The 16,701-nt window shown below is 43.5% G+C and overlaps 1 protein-coding gene across 2 annotated transcripts in view; it reads left to right on the top strand.

Moving 5' to 3' along the window:
• commd10 (COMM domain containing 10) overlaps window positions 1-15,165 on the top strand; it is a 136,279-nt gene extending 121,114 nt beyond the window's left edge. For both annotated transcript variants that reach the window (XM_041185502.1, XM_041185503.1), the window contains 2 exons: window positions 6,964-7,023; window positions 14,356-15,165. In XM_041185502.1, coding sequence (XP_041041436.1) covers window positions 6,964-7,023; window positions 14,356-14,394 — 99 coding nt within the window. In that variant the 3' untranslated portion in view covers window positions 14,395-15,165. The remainder of the gene's footprint in view (window positions 1-6,963; window positions 7,024-14,355) is intronic.
• The last annotated feature ends 1,536 nt before the right edge of the window (window positions 15,166-16,701 follow it).

The raw sequence follows: 16,701 nt of genomic DNA on the forward strand, positions 1-16,701 counted from the left end.
AAAGACACATTTACCGAATCTTTCAGCCCCTCACGCTGGTGGGATCCTCCAGTCCTGCCGATGCAAACGGAGATTTCAATGGCTTGCCGGCCTACCACGGGCAGGGATGGGGGACGGGGGGCTAGAAAATTCCAGCCATTGTGTTGCAGTTGATCAAGATTTGGTAAAATACTTGTGTTTTAAGGAGACTTTAAAAGTAAAAGTAATGGCACAGAGTAGAGAAGTGGAGAGTTTTAGGAAGTACTTCCAGATAATAGAGTTGAGACAGGTCCCAAAGAAAACCAAAATTGGAGAATTGAAGGAGGAAAGCCTAGATTGGAGAAGGTTGCAGAAGCAGGGAGAACGAGTACAGGGGTTTTATATTTGTTGCATGGGAGGCAGAAAGCAAGGATAGGTCAGTGAAAATGGGATAGCGAGTAATCAGGACTTTGTGCAGGTCAGGGTGTCGGGGCTAAAGTTTATTAAAACTGGGATATATAACTGGGGCTTGAGAAAGATACAGCAAAACAGTTTGTTAATACTTTCTTGAATTATGAATGTGTCATTTATTGTTTAAATCTTTACCAATAGAAACCATCTTAAGTACTGTTTAACTACAGTGTTTTGCAAATTGCTTTAGGTGATGACAAATGAGCAAGATGATAGTTAAGCACAGGGGCATCTCCAGTGTAATTCATATATATTTCAGCTTGGTAAAACCAATTAGTTTTCTTGGGCTATTTACCTGGAATTTGTAGTGAGGAAAAGTGATGTAATTATGTCTTTCTTGAGTCTTGTCTGACATTGATACACTACGTAGCAGACTGGAATTCCTTTAAATGTGTAATGAGCGTTAGCAGATCCAGGTAGATATTCACAGTAGCAATCAAGTGAGTGTTTGATGTTTCCACTGCAATAGGAGAGCGCATCTTTGTGAAAAAAGTGGTGAGTGATTGAACGTAAGAGAATTCCTGTTGAGGTAACTCAGGAAAATAATGATTCAGCTGTTCTGTTAAAAATGGAAATTTAATTTTCTTTTTCCTCTTTTGCATTTAAAAACCTATTGACTGTGAATATATGAAAATGTTTACAAAAGAACCAGACTACATGATTTTAATGCGAAAATGTAACATATTATCCAGGGCCTAGGCCCCTGTACCTCCTACCAATTACATGCCTCAAAATTTTGATTTCCTTGTTCAGACTTTTGTGTACTTTTGTTTTTTCCCTCGTGTGTAATTGAAGGAATGTTGTGTAGGCTCTCTTAACTAAATTACTGGCTGCAGTAACTATTCTATTTTACCTATCGTTCTTCTTGTCAGCTTATTTGGGCCTGTCAGCTTTTGATAATACCTTTGGCCTGCTAACCCAGAATACTACAACTTTCTGTCACATTACAACAAGGATGCAAGAAATGCAAACAAGATGCGAACTTCATTTTTAATCAAACTGCTTCACAGTTTTTGGCCTAAATCATGAAGGTCATGAATAATCTCTAAATGACCGATAGTGGGCTGGTTGGATGGATTGGGTCTGTATCCTTTGGGGGCTTTCAGAATGTGCCTGTGGTCGTGTTTTTTTTTAGTAATATGGGTAGAACAAAAGGCACATATGCCCACCTGTTGACCTAGAACAGCTCAATCACAATACCTATACTAATAAGAGTCATTGTTGCTTATTCGCAACGTAGATTCTGATACTGTAGATACAGCGAAAAGCTGAACTTCCCTCAAATCTCACCATGGGATTACCCTGCTTCACTTTTTCACAAAGATGCTCCACCTTGGCGTAATACCCAGGACTAACATCAATTATTAAGTAATTTCCTAGTCTAACATCTAAAATGAATTTCCTTACTTGGGGAGTTTGTTCATTCAAGCTATTTTTTTTTTAACTTGGGTAGATTCAGCAACTGCTAAGCGGTTGTTTGATTGCTTGAAGTTCTGGATGTTCCCTTACGCAGTAATACTTTGCGTTTCATATCGCTGTGAGTTTACCGCCTTTCCCAAAATGAAATCATAACCATGATCAGTGATGGCTGGAACTTTCAACCTGTAAATGCCTGCTGTCTGTCCCAAGAAATAATTGGCTGGATCACGTTTGGAATTTGTTCCTCCTCCTCAACTGGGTGGAGGAGGAAATCCAAAAGCGGAACTGACATTTAACCAGGATGATATGACGTTGAGGTACTGCCTGTGGTTCCAACACTGCCAAGAGCTGGAAGTTGCCCTTAAAAAAAAAAAGTAGAGATGACGGATCAACTCAACACGGCCTATATATGAACAGATAGGCTGCTTTGGTAATGGAGAGTTAATAGTAGATAATAAGGAAATGGCAGAGGAAACGAACAAATAGTTTGCTTCTGTCTTCACTATAGAGGATATAAAAAACATTCCAGTAATAGCTGTAAATCAGGAGGTGGAAAGGAGAGAGGAACTTGGTGAAGTCTCCGGGTCCAGGTGGACTTCTTCCTTGAGTCTTAAAAGAGCTGGTTAATGAGGGAGTAGATGCGTTGGTGTTAATTTTCCAAAATTCCCTAGATTCTGAAAAAGTTCCTTCAAGACTGGAAAGTAGCAAATATATCTTCTCTATTCAAGAAGGGAGGGAGGCAGGAAACTATAGGCCAGTTAACTTGACACCATGGGGAAGGTGTTAGAATCGATCAATAAAGAGGTTATAGCTGAGCACTTAAAAAAGCTCAAGGTAGTCGGGAAGAGTCAGTATGGTTTTATGAAAGGAAAATCATGTTTAACCAAGTTATTAGAGTCCTTTGAAGGAGTAACGTGTGGTGGATAGAGGGGAGCCTGTAGACGTACTGTACTCTGATTTCTAGAAAGCATTAGATAAGGTGCCGCATCAAAGGATATTGCGGAAAATAAAAGCTCATAGTGTAAGGGGTAACATATTAGCCTGGATAGAGAATTGGCTGGCTGGCAGAAAACCGAGAGTATGCATAAATAAGTGTTTGTCTGATTGACAGGATATGATGAGTGGAGTCCTGCAGGGGTCTGTGCTGGGGCCTTAACTTACAATTTACATCAATGACTTAGTTGAGGGAAGCGAAATTTGCAGATGACATAAAGATAGGTGGGAAAGTATGTTGTGAAGATGACATAAGGAACTTGCAGAAGGAAATAGATCAGTTGAGTGAGTGATCAAAAATCTAGTAGATGTAGTATAATGTGGGACAATGTGAAGCTGTTCACTTTGATAGGAAGAATAAAATGCAAAGTATTACTTAAATTGAGAATGAGTGCAGAATTCCAAGGTGCAGAGGGATCTAGGTGTTCTTGTGCCTGAGTCACAAAAAGTTAGTATGCAGGTACGGTTTGCAATCTAAAAGACTAATGGAAGGATATCCTTTTGATTGAAGTATATAAGAACTGAATGGTATTAACAAGGTGGACGTGGAAAGGATGTTTCCTCTTGTGGGTGAGTCCAGAACTAGGGGGAACTGTTTTAAAATTAAGGGTCGCCCTTTTAGGACAAAGATGAGGAGAAACTTTTTCTCTGAGGTTTGTGCGAGTTTGGAAATCTCTGCCTCAGGAGGCGGTGGAAGCGGGGTCATTGAATATTTTTAAGGCAGAGGTAGAAAGATTCTTGTTAAACAAGGGAATTGAAGGTTATCGGGGGTAGATAGGATTGTGGAACTCAATACAAGCAGATCAGTCAGGATCGTACTGAATGACGGAGCAGACTCGAGGGGCCAAATGGCCTATTTCTACTCCTATTTTGTATGCTTGTATGTTCACAACAGAAGCAACAGACATTGTGGTGATGGTAGTCATTCGTGTTGAATGAGTGGTTGATATTCATGTTCGAGTGTCTTCGTGTCATTAAATTATTGTGTTGTTGAGGGGAAAGTTGTCTCATTGACTGCCATTATGCTTGTGAAGTTTTCCTGAAAGTTGCTCTTACTGCTACTTTCCAAAATACATCAAGTATTTCAAATCCATACATCATACATACCGAATTGCCTGGGGGCTTTGCTAAAACTTCTTTTGAAGCTGAAGGAAAACAAACTTCACTCTGAACAAGTCAATGAAAGTGTAGAATCATGCTTGGACTTCAAACCCATTTTCCATCACTGAAGAGGGAATAGAAATATCCTTTTGGTGACTTCTTTCATTTGCCTTAATTATGATGCAGCTAAGTCGGTAGTGCAACTGTGCCAATTAGGGCACTGTTTTCAAATGTAATGCTCAGTTTCATCCGTATCCCTTTCATCACGATCAAAAATGGTATCGAGCGATTAAGAGCTGAAAAATAAGTTGTGATTTTCTTTCTCTTTCCTTTTTACTTCTTCTTCCTCCTCCTCTTGTGAAGGATAATTTGTGCTGTATGCAAAAAAAAACTAAATTTTGATTAAATTTGAATACGAATTGGTTTAATTTTCTGGTAAACTAAATTTCGCAGCACTTGGGGCTCCATTAGCTTATCTAATGGAGCATTTCCATGTTAAACCATTTCTAAGGTTTAGACTTAACAACTCTAGTATTCATTACAACAGCTGTTTCACTGACTGCAAAAATTTAAAGATCTCTGAGAAAATGGATAACTTTCCTGCAAATGATTGGTGCAATTTGATTTTCTTTGAATTTTTTTAAAATTCATTCATGGGATGAGGGCACTGCTGACTAGGCCAGCATTCATTGCCCATCCCTAATTGCCCTTGAGAAGGTGGTGGTGAGCTGCCTTCTTGAACCGCTGCAGTTCATGTGATGTAGGTACACCCACAGTGCTGTTAGGGAGGGAGTTCCAGGATTTTTACCCAGCGACAGTGAAGGAACGGCGATATATTTCCAAGTCAGGATGCTGAGTGGTTTAGAGGGGAACTTCCAGGTGATGGTGTTCCCATCTGTCTGCTGCACTTGTCCTTCTAGATGGTAGTGGTCGTGGGTTTGTAACGTGCTGTCTAAGGAGGCTTGGTGAGTTCCTGCAGTGCATCTTGTAGATGGTACACACTGCTGCCACAATGTGTCGGTGGTGGAGGGAGTGAATGTTTGTTGTGGTGAATGGAGTGCCAATCAAGCGGGCCTGGATGGTGTTGAGCTTCTTGAGTGCTGTTGGGAGCTGCACTCATCCAGGCAAGTGGAAAGTATTCTAACACACTCCTGACTTGTGCCTTGCAGATGGTGGACAGGCTTTGGGGATTCAGAATGTCAATGGGAGATGGTTAGATTGGAGATGGTCATTTGCTGGCACTTGTGTAGCATGACTGTCACTTGCCACTTGGCAGCCCAGCCCTGGGTATCATCCAGTTCTTGCTGTATTTGGGCATGCACTGCTTCAGTGTCTTAAGAGTCGCGAATAGTGGTGAACATTGTGCAATCATCAGCGAACATCCCCACTTCTGACCTTATGGTCAGATGGAGGAAAAGCCATTTTTGAAACAGCTGAAGATGGTTGGGCCTAGGACATTACCCTGAGGAACTCCTGCAGTGATATCCTGGAACTGAGATGATTGACCTCCAACAACCACAGCCATCTTCCTTTGTGCTAGGTTTGAGTCTAACCTGTGGAGAGTTTTCCTCCCTTTTCTCATTGATTCCAGTTTTGCTAGGGCTCCTTGATGCCACACTCAGTCTTATTATTATCCTTCATTTCTAATGGTTGCGTGAAATTATCATGGATTGATTTACTCACGAATAATCTTTTTATTTAGTTTTTGTTTATTCTTTCACGAGATGTGGGCATCGCTGTTACCCACCCCTAAGTGCCCTTTAAGAAGGTGGTGGTGAGCTGCCTTCTTGAACTGCTGCATTCCATGTGGTGTAGATACACCCACAGTGCTGTTAGGGAGCGATGGTGTGTGGCGTGCAAGTGGTGGTGTTCCCATGCATCTGTTTCTCTTGACCTTTGAGGTGGTAGAGGTTGCGTATTTGGAAGGTGCTGTCGAAGGAGCCTTGGTGAGTTGCTGCAGCGCATCTTGTCGATGATATACACTATTGGCAATACACAATGACTGTAGGGGGAGTGAATGTCAAAGCTGGTGGATGGAATGCAAGTCAAGTGGGCTGCTTTGTCCTGGATGGGGGTGTCAAGATTCTTGAGATGTTTTTGGATCTGCACTCAACCAGGCAAGCGGAGAGTATTCCATTACACTCCTGACTTGTGCCTTGTATATGGTGGACAGGCTTTGGGGAGTCAGGAGGTGAGTTACTCTCTGCAGGATTCCTAGCCTGTCCTGCCCTTGCAGCCACAGCATTTATATGGCCAGTCTAGTTCAGTTTCTGATCAATGGTAACCTCAGGGTGTTGGGCATGCCATTGAATGTCAAGGGGAGAGATGTTTGTCTTATTTCTTGGAATTCTGTCTTTGATAATGCAGTAATGTGAAAAAATTTTCAAGATGCAGTAACCCAAGAATTTTAGAAATGTCGTAGCTGCGAAATTTTTACGTGTAAACCTCATGACTGGACAGGGACTATTGACAATCCTAATATTAAATCAAAGTACTACAGATTCTCAATCTGAAATAAAACAAAACACTGGAAATATTCAGCAGGTCTAGCAGGATCTATGGAGAGAGAAACACAGCTAATGTTTTAGGTTGACCATTTATCAGAACCGAGTTCACCCATCTGAAACATTAGTTTTAATTCTCTCTCCACTATTTAACATGCACAGTTCAGTCAGGCCATTGATTTTTAGATAAGTTCTTAGGATTAATGACTAACTTAGACTTTCAAGCTGTAACAGCAGCTGCTATTATGCGTCCAGTAGGTAATGGGTAATATAGGATCTACTTGGAACTGGAAATTACTGTCTAAACAATGAAGTGTATTAATCTCTGCTATGTGACAAGAGTTTTATCATGATCATTTGGTGTCAGGTCCTAATCCCCTACAATTCGAACAATTGACGTGTGTATTTGGGCCACAGATTTTATCATATTTATAATAAACCAAACCAAATACTGATTTTTCTGACTAGTGAAATACATTCTCTTTACCAATGAATAATATTTTTGTTTCAAATACAGAATACAGAAAAGGTGTTGTTGGAATTTAACCATGGAGAGCTTTTAGAATTTTACAACAAGGTGAGTAACCCTTTATTTGTAGTAAATCAGCAAATTGATAGACCACTCTCGAGAATTGACTTTACAACAAACATTAGTAATGGCCAGCATGTTCCTCATTAACTGTGGAAAGAATTTTTCATCTTGATTGAATATTCAACTTATTTTTAAGAGTGCCATCTGTCTTAAAGAAAGCCTTTTTGGCTCCCCAACGTATGAGCAAATTTATCTTGAGAATTGTTGAGCTTTAAAGTAGGATCCTGGTTTTTGATAAAAACAAAAAACTGCGGATGCTGGAAATCCAAAACAGAAACAGAATTACCTGGAAAAACTCAGCAGGTCTGGCTGCATCGGCGGAGAAGAAAAGAATTGACATTTCGAGTCCTCATGACCCTTCAGCAGAACTGAGTGAATATTGGGAGAGGGGTGAAATATAAGCTGGTTTAAAGTTGGGGGAGCGTGGGGGGTTAGGGGAGTCGGGTGGGGGGAGAGAAATGAGGGGGTGTGGTGTGATTGTAGGGACAAGCAAGCAGTGATAGGAGCAGATAATCAAAAGATGTCACAGACAAAAGAACAAAAGAACACAAAGGTGTTGAAGGTGGTGATATTATCTAAATTAATGTGCTAATTAAGAATGGATGGTAGGGCACTCAAGGTACAGCTCTAGTGGGGGTGGGGTGGAAAGACTAGCAAGGCGTAAAAGATTTAAAAATAATGGAAATAGGTGGGAAAAGAAAAATCTATATAAATTATTGGAAAAAATAACAGGGAGGGGGAAGAAACAGAAAGGGGGTGGGGATGGAGGAGGGAGTTCAAGAAGTAAAGTTGTTGAATTCAATATTCAGTCCGGAAGGCTGCAAAGTGCCTAGTCGGAAGATGAGGTGCTGTTCCTCCAGTTTGCGTTGGGCTTCACTGGAACAATGCAGCAAGTCAAGGACAGACATGTGGGCAAGAGAGCAGGGTGGAGTGTTAAAATGGCAAGCGACAGGGAGGTTTGGGTCTTTCTTGCGGACAGACCGCAGGTGTTCTGCAAAGCGATCGCCAAGTTTACGTTTGGTCTCTCCAATGTAGAGGAGTCCTCATTGGGAGCAACGAACGTAGTAGACTAAGTTGGGAGAAATGCAAGTGAAATGCTGCTTCACTTGAAAGGAGTGTTTGGGCCCTTGGACGGTGAAGAGAGAGGAAGTGAAGGGGCAGGTGTTGCATCTTTTGCGTGGGCATGGGGAGGTGCCGTAGGTGGGGGTTGAGGAGTAGGGGTTGATGGAGGAGTGGACCAGGGTGTCCCGGAGGGAACGATCCCTATGGAATGCCAACAGTGGGGGTGAAGGGAAGATGTGTTTGGTGGTGGCATCATACTGGAGTTGGCGGAAATGGCGGAGGATGATCCTTTGAATGCGGAGGCTGGTGGGGTGATAATTGAGGACAAGGGGGACCCTAGCATGTTTCTGGGAGGGAGAAGGTGTGAGGGCGGATGCGCGGGAGATGGGCCGGACACGGTTGAGGGCCCTGTCAACGACCGTGGGTGGAAAACCTCGGTTAAGGAAGAAGGAGGACATGTCAGAGGAACTGTTTTTGAAGTAGCATCATCAGAACAGATGCGAAGGAGGCGAAGGAACTGAGAGAATGGGATGGAGTCCTTACAGGAAGCGGGGTGTGAGGTAGCTGTGGGAGTCGGTGGGTTTGTAATGGATATCGGTGGACAGAGCTCCAACAACTCATCGACACCAACACCCATCTAGGACCCTCCACCCCTGCCTGTCCCTCCGTCCCCACCCCATCTTCAAATCCCAGCCCCACCGTGTATTCACTATACGCCCTGACCTTCCCCTCTCCGACGCTGAACATTCAGTGCTCAGCAAAGGACTTAGTTTCATACCCTTATGCCCTCACCTCAATGAATTTCGGGCTCGGCACGATGCTGAACTCTTCTTCCGCCGTCTTCGTCTCCGTGCTCACTTCTTTGGGCAGGAGTCCTCCCCCCGTTCAATGGATCCTTTTACCCACCTCCAATATTCTCCCTCCACCTGGACCCTCCCTCTGGATTCTAACCTTCTCTTGATCCTTTCATTGAGAACTGAGAGCGTGACATTAGTCGTCTCAATTTCTCTGCTCCTGTCACCCATTCTAATCTGTCTCTCTGAACTTACTGCACTCCGTTCTCTCAGGTCGAACCCTAACATTGTCATCAAACCCACTGACAAGGGTTGTGCTGTTGCTGTCTGGCGCACTGACCTCTACCTCGCGGAGGCTGAGCGTCAACTCACAGACACTTCCTCCTACCTCTCCCTGGACCATGACCCCACCACTGAACATCAAGCCATTGTTTCCAGGACTGTCACTGACCTCATCTCCTCTGGAGATCTTCCTCCCACAGCTTCCAACCTGATAGTCACCCAACCTCGGATGGCCCACTTCTACCTCCTACCCAAAATCCACAAACAGAACTGTCCCGGTAGACCGATCGTGTCAGCCTGCTCCTGTCCCATGGAACTCATTTCTCGTTATCTTGACTCCCTTCTCTCTCCCCTTGTCCAGTCCCTTCCCACCTACGTCCGTGATTCCTCTGACACCTTACGTCACATCAACAATTTCCAGTTCCCTGGCCCCAACCGCTTTCTCTTCACCATGGACATCCAATCCCTCTACACCTCCATCCCCCACCAGGATGGTCTGAGGGCCCTTAGCTTCTTCCTCGAACAGAGGCCCGAACAATCCCCATCCACCACTACTCCCCTCCGCCTGGCAGAACATGTTCTCACACTGAACAATTTCTCCTTTAACTCCTCTCACTTTCTCCAAATAAAAGGTGTGGCTATGGGTACCCGCATGGGCCCCAGCTATGCCTGTCTCTTTATGGGGTATGTGGAACATTCCTTGTTCCAGTCCTACTCCGGCCCCCTTCCACAACTCTTTCTCCGATACATCAATGATTACTTCGGCGCTGCTTCATGCTCTCGTCGGGACTTGGAAAAATTGATTAATTTTGCTTCCAATCTCCACCCCTCCATCATTTTCACGTGGTCCATCTCTGATACTTCCCTTCCCTTCCTTGACCTCGCTGTCTCAATCTCTGGTGATAGACTGTCCACCAATATCCATTACAAACCTACCGACGCCCACAGCTACCTCGACTACAGCTCCTCACACCCCGCTTCCTGTAAGGACTCCATCCCATTCTCTCAGTTCCTTCGCCTCCATTGCATCTGTTCTGATGATGCTACCTTCAAAAACAGTTCCTCTGACATGTCCTCCTTCTTCTTTAACCGAGGTTTTCCGAGGTTGTTGACAGGGCCCTCAACTGTGTCCGGCCCATCTCCCGCGCATCTGCCCTCACGCCTTCTCCTCCCTCCCAGAAACATGATAGGGTCCCCCTTGTCCTCACTTATCACCCCACCAGCCTCCGCATTCAAGGGATCATCCTCCGCCATTTCCGCCAACTCCAGCATGATGCCACCACCAAACACATCTTCCCTTCACCCCCTCGACGGCATTCCGTAGGGATCGTTCCCTCCAGGACACCCTGGTCCTCTCCTCCATCACTCACTGCTCCTCAACCCCCACTTATGGCACCTCCCCATGCCTATGCAAAAGATGCAACACCTGCCCCTTCCTCTCTCCTCACCGTCCAAGGGCCCAAACACTCCTTTCAAGTGAAGCAGCATTTCACTTGCATTTCCCCCAACTTAGTCTACTGCATTCATTGCTCCCAATGCAGTCTTCTCTACATTGGAGAGACCAACGTAAATTGGGCAACTGCTTTGCAGAACACCTGCGGTCTGTCCACAAGAAAGACCCAAACCTCCCTGTTGCTTGCCATTTTAACACTGCTCTCTTGCCCACATGTCTGTCCTTGGCTTGCTGCATTGTTCCAGTGAAGCCCAACGCAAACTGGAGGAACAGCACCTCATCTTCCGACTAGGCACTTTACAGCCTTCCGGACTGAATATTGAATTCAACAACTTTACTTCTTGGACTCCCTCATCCGTCCCCACCCCATTTCCGTTTCTTCCCCCTTCCCCTTGTTTTTTCCAATAATTTATATAGATTTTTTTTTCCCACCTATTTCCATTATTTTTAAATCTTTTATGCTCTGCTAGTCTTTCCACCCCACCCCCACTAGAGCTGTACCTTGAGTGCCCTACCATCCATCCATGAGGACTTGAAACGTCAACTCTTTTCTTCTCCGCCGATGCTGCCAGACCTGCTGAGTTTTTCCAGGTAATTCTGTTTCTGTCCTGGTTTTTGAGTCTGTTCAAAAGACTACTACCAATCTGAGAGTTAGGGAGGGCGTCCCTGGTAATGTTTCTGATCATTGTGATGCTTGCTGAAAGTACACAACTTTTGCTGAGTGTGAATCCAGCTTAGCTGTGACCTTCCCCCTTTCTTGCCTTCCTTTGAGTGGCTGCTTGCTGATTTGCCATTTAACAGGTACTGGAGGCACTTTAGCATTTCAGTGAAGTGGTCTTCCTTCATGTGTAAGCCCTCAACAGTGAGTGGCAGTAGGCTATCTGGGGAGGGTATCACAGGTGACCTTGATCCTGTTTGTACTGCGTCTACAAGCACTTGTAACAGCTTGTAATATTGCTAATGATTTGGTGCAAGAGTCCTAGCTGATTCCTGTCCTCCCAGCTTAAAGACCTAAAGCCAAGTGTAATGCCATCACCAAAACTGAGATCAGGTAACTAAATGAAAATTGGAGATGAAATTGATACTTCCTGATCTGTATAGCTCAGTTACTCACAGGATAAACTCATTGAGTGAATGGGGAAGCCTGTGGAGTTACTTTCCAAATTTAGTTTTAAAATATTGTCTTTCAAGATGTAACAACAGCCGCTACAAGATCATGTCTCACTCCACTCAGCTCCCAATTTGAGCTAAGTCTCACACGTCAGAAATACCTTCAGGAGAGAATAACATACATGGGTGCTCGCAAGCAACTCATGGTGACAGCTACATGATGGTGCTAAGTGGGAGTAGGGCAGACTAGTAAACAAGCTACAAATATAACTATTTATCTTTGTCTCTGGAGCCAGGCAACAAACCCCTTCAAAAACTATTTAATACCTGGGAAAGAAAAAAAAAAGACTTGTATTTATCTAGCACCTTTCTGAACCACAGGATGCTCCCAAGCACTTTACAGCCATTGAAGTACTTTTTGAAGTATAATCACTTCAAACTATAATCAGTTTGGGTTCCACCAGGTCCACTCAGCTCCTGACCTCATTACAGCCTTAGCCTAAACATGGACAAAAGAGCTAAACTCAGGAGGTGAGGTGAAAGTAACTGCCCTTGACATCAAGGCAACATCTGACCGAGTGTGGCATCAAGGAGCCCTAGCAAATCTGGAGTCAATGAGAGTCAGGGGGAAAACTCTCCGTTGGTTGGAGTCATACCCAGCACAAAGGAAGGTGGTTGTGGTTGTTGGAGGCCAATCTTCTCAGTTCCAGGACACCACAGCAGGAGTTTCACAGGACAGTGTCCCTAGGTCTAGCCATCTTCAGCTGCTTCATCAATGACCTTCCCTCCATCCTAATTGCACAATGTTCAGCACCATTCACTACTCTCAGATACTGATGCAGTCCATGTCCAAATGCAGCAAGACCTGGACAACGTTCAGTGGCAAGTAACGTTCATGCCTCACAAGTGCCAGGCAATTACCATCTCCAACAAGAGAGAATCCAACCATCTCCCCATGACATTCAATGCCATTGCCATTGCTGAATCCCCCACTATCAACATCCTGGGAGTTACCATTGACCAAAAACTGAATTAGACCAACCATATAAATATTATGGCTACAAGAGCAGGTCAGAGACTGGGAATTCTATGGTGAGTAACTGAACTTGTGACTCCCCAAAAACTGTCCACCATACAAGTCAGGAGTGTGATGTAATACTCCCCACTTGCCTGGATGAGTGCAGATCTAACAACGCTCGAGAAGTTTGACACCATCCAGGACAAAGCAGCCCACCTGATTGACACCCCATTCACCGCTTCCAGCATTGACTTCCTCCATCACTGGCGCACAGTAGCAGCAGTGTGTGTACCATCTACAAGGTATATTGCAGCAACTCACCAAGGCTCCTTCGACAGCGCCTTCCAAACCCGTGACCTCTCCAAGGAGCACAAGGGCTGCAGACCCATGGGACTTCCACCACCTGCAAGCCCCCCTCCAAGTCACTCACCATCCTGACTTTGAACTATATCGCTGTTCCTTCATTGTCACTTGGTCAAAATCCTGGAACTCCCTCCCTAACAGCATTGTGGGTGTACCTACCCCACATGGACTGCAGTGGTTCAAGGTGGCTCACCACCACCTTCTCAAGGGCAATTAGGAATGGGGAATACAAAATGCTAGACTACACTGCGATGCCAGTGTCCAGTGAAAGAATGCAAAAAGTCAGGGCAGCAGTATAGGAAAGCAGCCAATTTGCGCACTGCAAGCTCTCACAAACAGCTGTGTGATCATCTGCTTTTCTGATGTTGATTGAAGACTAAATCATTGTTCAGGACACCAAGGCTCTTCTTTGAAATAGTGCAATCTTTTACGTTTACCTGAGAGGGAAGCCAGGGCTTCAGTTTAACATCCTATCTGAAACACTGTACCTCCAACACAGCCGCATTCCCTGAGTATTGCACTAGATTTCCAGAGTTCATTTTTGTTCTCATATTCTGGAGTGTGACTTGAACACCCAACTCCGAGACGAGAGTGCTAGCCACTGCGCCACGCTGGCAAGGCTCTGGACATGCCATTTATTTAATTGACTCTGCAAGCATGCAGGGTATAAGTCACTATGAAGTAGGTTACTTTTCAGGTCTCAGCCCTGGGCCTCCTTTTGTTGCTTTCACTATTCTAATTCTTTTCCCTTGAAATGTATAACACTTCCCTCCTTAGAGTTATAACATTTCTTATCCACAATAAAAATGTCATAACTCTAGTCTCAAAGTCCCCAGCTTCCATTTACCTTCTCAGCCTAAAATTTAAAGAAAATTGGTTGTTTTGTGAGTGCTTTAAAATTGCTTGCTAGTGTATTTTACCATTCATTTTCTAATCAATAAGTTATCCCTTACAATTCTTAATGTACAATGGATTGTAAAATTAAATTTTGTTAAGCAGCAGGTGATATATCCAATTTTAATATAGTCTGCCTGGGGCTATGTTTTATAGACACCTGAACAATAGGTAAGTTAGAATTTGAAGCAGTGTGGTAAATGCATCATACAGTCTGGAGTTGATCATAAGCAAATTGAACAATAAAAATTATCTTTCATTTCTCTACATTAATGCATTAAAATGATAGCTGTGGTAACGTTCAATAGCACTAACAGTTGTTCCTTTTTCATCTTCTACAGTTGGAAACCATACAAACACAATTGGACGCTCTTACATGAACAAGATGTACTGATCCTCCAAAAATGCACTCATCGTTTGTAGGTTTAATAGCTGAGGAATTTTCATAAACACACTATGCTACAGAAATCAAACAAACTGTTTCCATCAAGTAACACAGCATAGTTGTAAAGTTACCACTTTTGGATCCCTTCACAGTTCAACGGTTCTTGGCTTTCACGAATTGTTATGTTAAATTCAATAGCGGTTGAACTGCTTGCCAATCTTCTAAATGATGATTCCCTGTATTGATTCAGGATTATTGACATCAATTAATGATGCCTTGATGTTCTAACCCTGACGTGATTTTGGATTTATCCACTGGCAGATCGGTTTGAAAATTAAAATATACTTGTAATATAGTTTTAGAAGGTATTGAACAGAAATAATGGTTCCATCTGGTGGATTTAGCCTTTAATTCCCTCTTTCAATATTCCAGCTTATTGACCCTTTGGCATAACCATGTACACATATCTGTTATTAATGAATTCAATGCCAAACCCTTCTACAAAATTGCACCTCTTGAAGTTAATAATCATTTTTTTTTTCATACATTATGGCAAATGCGGCATGTTTTAAAATGTTATGTAATGGCTGAAATAAGTACATGTTGTATCATCATGGTTTGTATTGCCTGCTGAATTAAGATTTCAGAATAACTTTGTTAGTGGATTGTGAAAGGTAATGAACTTTCAGGCTAAATGTAGTAGGATTGGAACCCAAGTTCCTATTAGAATCACTTGCATAAACTGAAATAAATACAGAATTGTTGATTTGCAGTGTGAATATTTTAACATGTACAATGACAAGATATCAATTTGACATAGGTTGTATCAAGGTGGACAAAGTTATCTCCCCACATTTATGGTCATGGAATTGCAATGGCAGAATGATTTATAGGTGGTCTTTGTATTTGTGACGTTGATGATTCCTCATTCCATTCTATGTGGTGGTAAAAAGTCGCATCTTCCCTACTTATATCGTGTTCTCGTTAGGTCTTCAGTTTTGTTTTCTTTCCGGTCTCCTGTCTTTAATTGATTCTCTAAGTAAAATAAGACTAATTACCACAGGATGCTAGAGGTAATGTAATTTTAAAATATTTGTTGATATCTTTTTTTTTGTTCATGCTAATGAGGAATGTGTGGCAATTCCTGTAAGTGCTGACATGCTCCCAGGGTGCCGATTGGCCTACTTCTAAAAGATGTGGAGTAGGATTTTCCCTGTGGGTTCTTGAACCCTGCCATTGTGTTAAAATCAGGCTCAGCAGTCCACACTGTGTGGGGAAACTGTCAACCAATGTGATTTTCCATGGAGTAGCCAATGCGAGGGGAGGGGAGATGGAGGGGACTTGCCATCCTATTAAGGATGGCAAGTGGGCTCTTGAAGCTGGAGGGCCAATCAGAGGCCTTGCAGCTTGAAATCTGCAGCAGGATGCCATGGCAGATAAGTGCATGAGAAGATGAGTCAAAATGGAAGTACCCTCTGTCCAACCTTTTCAAAGTTTAAATTGAAATGGTTTTTGCAGCCAGACCACCACTGTGGGAAGTTGGGGCAGCCCCTCTACGAGCATGCAGAATGAGGCTTAGCAGAGAACGGGACACCCATTAGTCTGTTAAAACAGGTGCACACAAAGAAAAACATTGCTTGATTGAAGCTTTTTTTCTTAAATCTATTTTGTCAATGGCTCAATGTTTATTAACACAAATTAAAGAGGTGTCAAGTGCTTGTAGTTTCTGCTGTTGATACTTTAAAGGTTTGGTTGATTGACACTTTTATAGGGTTTTAGCAACAGAAGGTCTTTAAAGAAAGTTATGAATGGCTGTTCTTTTTTAAGCTTTTCAACACATGCCATTGTTACTATAGGGTTCATTGATTCTATACCGAATGTAAACTGGGTGAATGGGCATGGAAGTGCAATGAGTTGGCATGGAGGGTATGAGGTGCCATTGGGGATGGGTGGGGAGATTTGGGCTGGCATGAGTTTATATGGATGAGGCATGAGGGATTATGTTGGAAGGATGAGGGAATGTGAAAGGTAAGGGCTAGAGAGCCTAATGTTAAATAAAACAATGTCCCAGAGAATCGTGCGGGTATTTTAACCTGCCCGCCTTGGCATTCAGCAGCCTGTGCGGTCACCTCCAAATTGTTTGCGGAGATGGAAAGCCCAACTCCAGCACTCTTCCCCCATCGCTGCCACCGCCCCCCCCCCCCCCCCCCCCCCCCCCACCTCCCACCCTCCTGCTTTCCAGGCACTTTTTCCTGAGGTGGGCTTGCCGAGACTAGAAATTTGCCAACTCCCATTATCCACC

This window comes from Carcharodon carcharias, chromosome 4, assembly GCF_017639515.1.
Source record: "Carcharodon carcharias isolate sCarCar2 chromosome 4, sCarCar2.pri, whole genome shotgun sequence".
NCBI lineage: Eukaryota > Metazoa > Chordata > Chondrichthyes > Lamniformes > Lamnidae > Carcharodon > Carcharodon carcharias.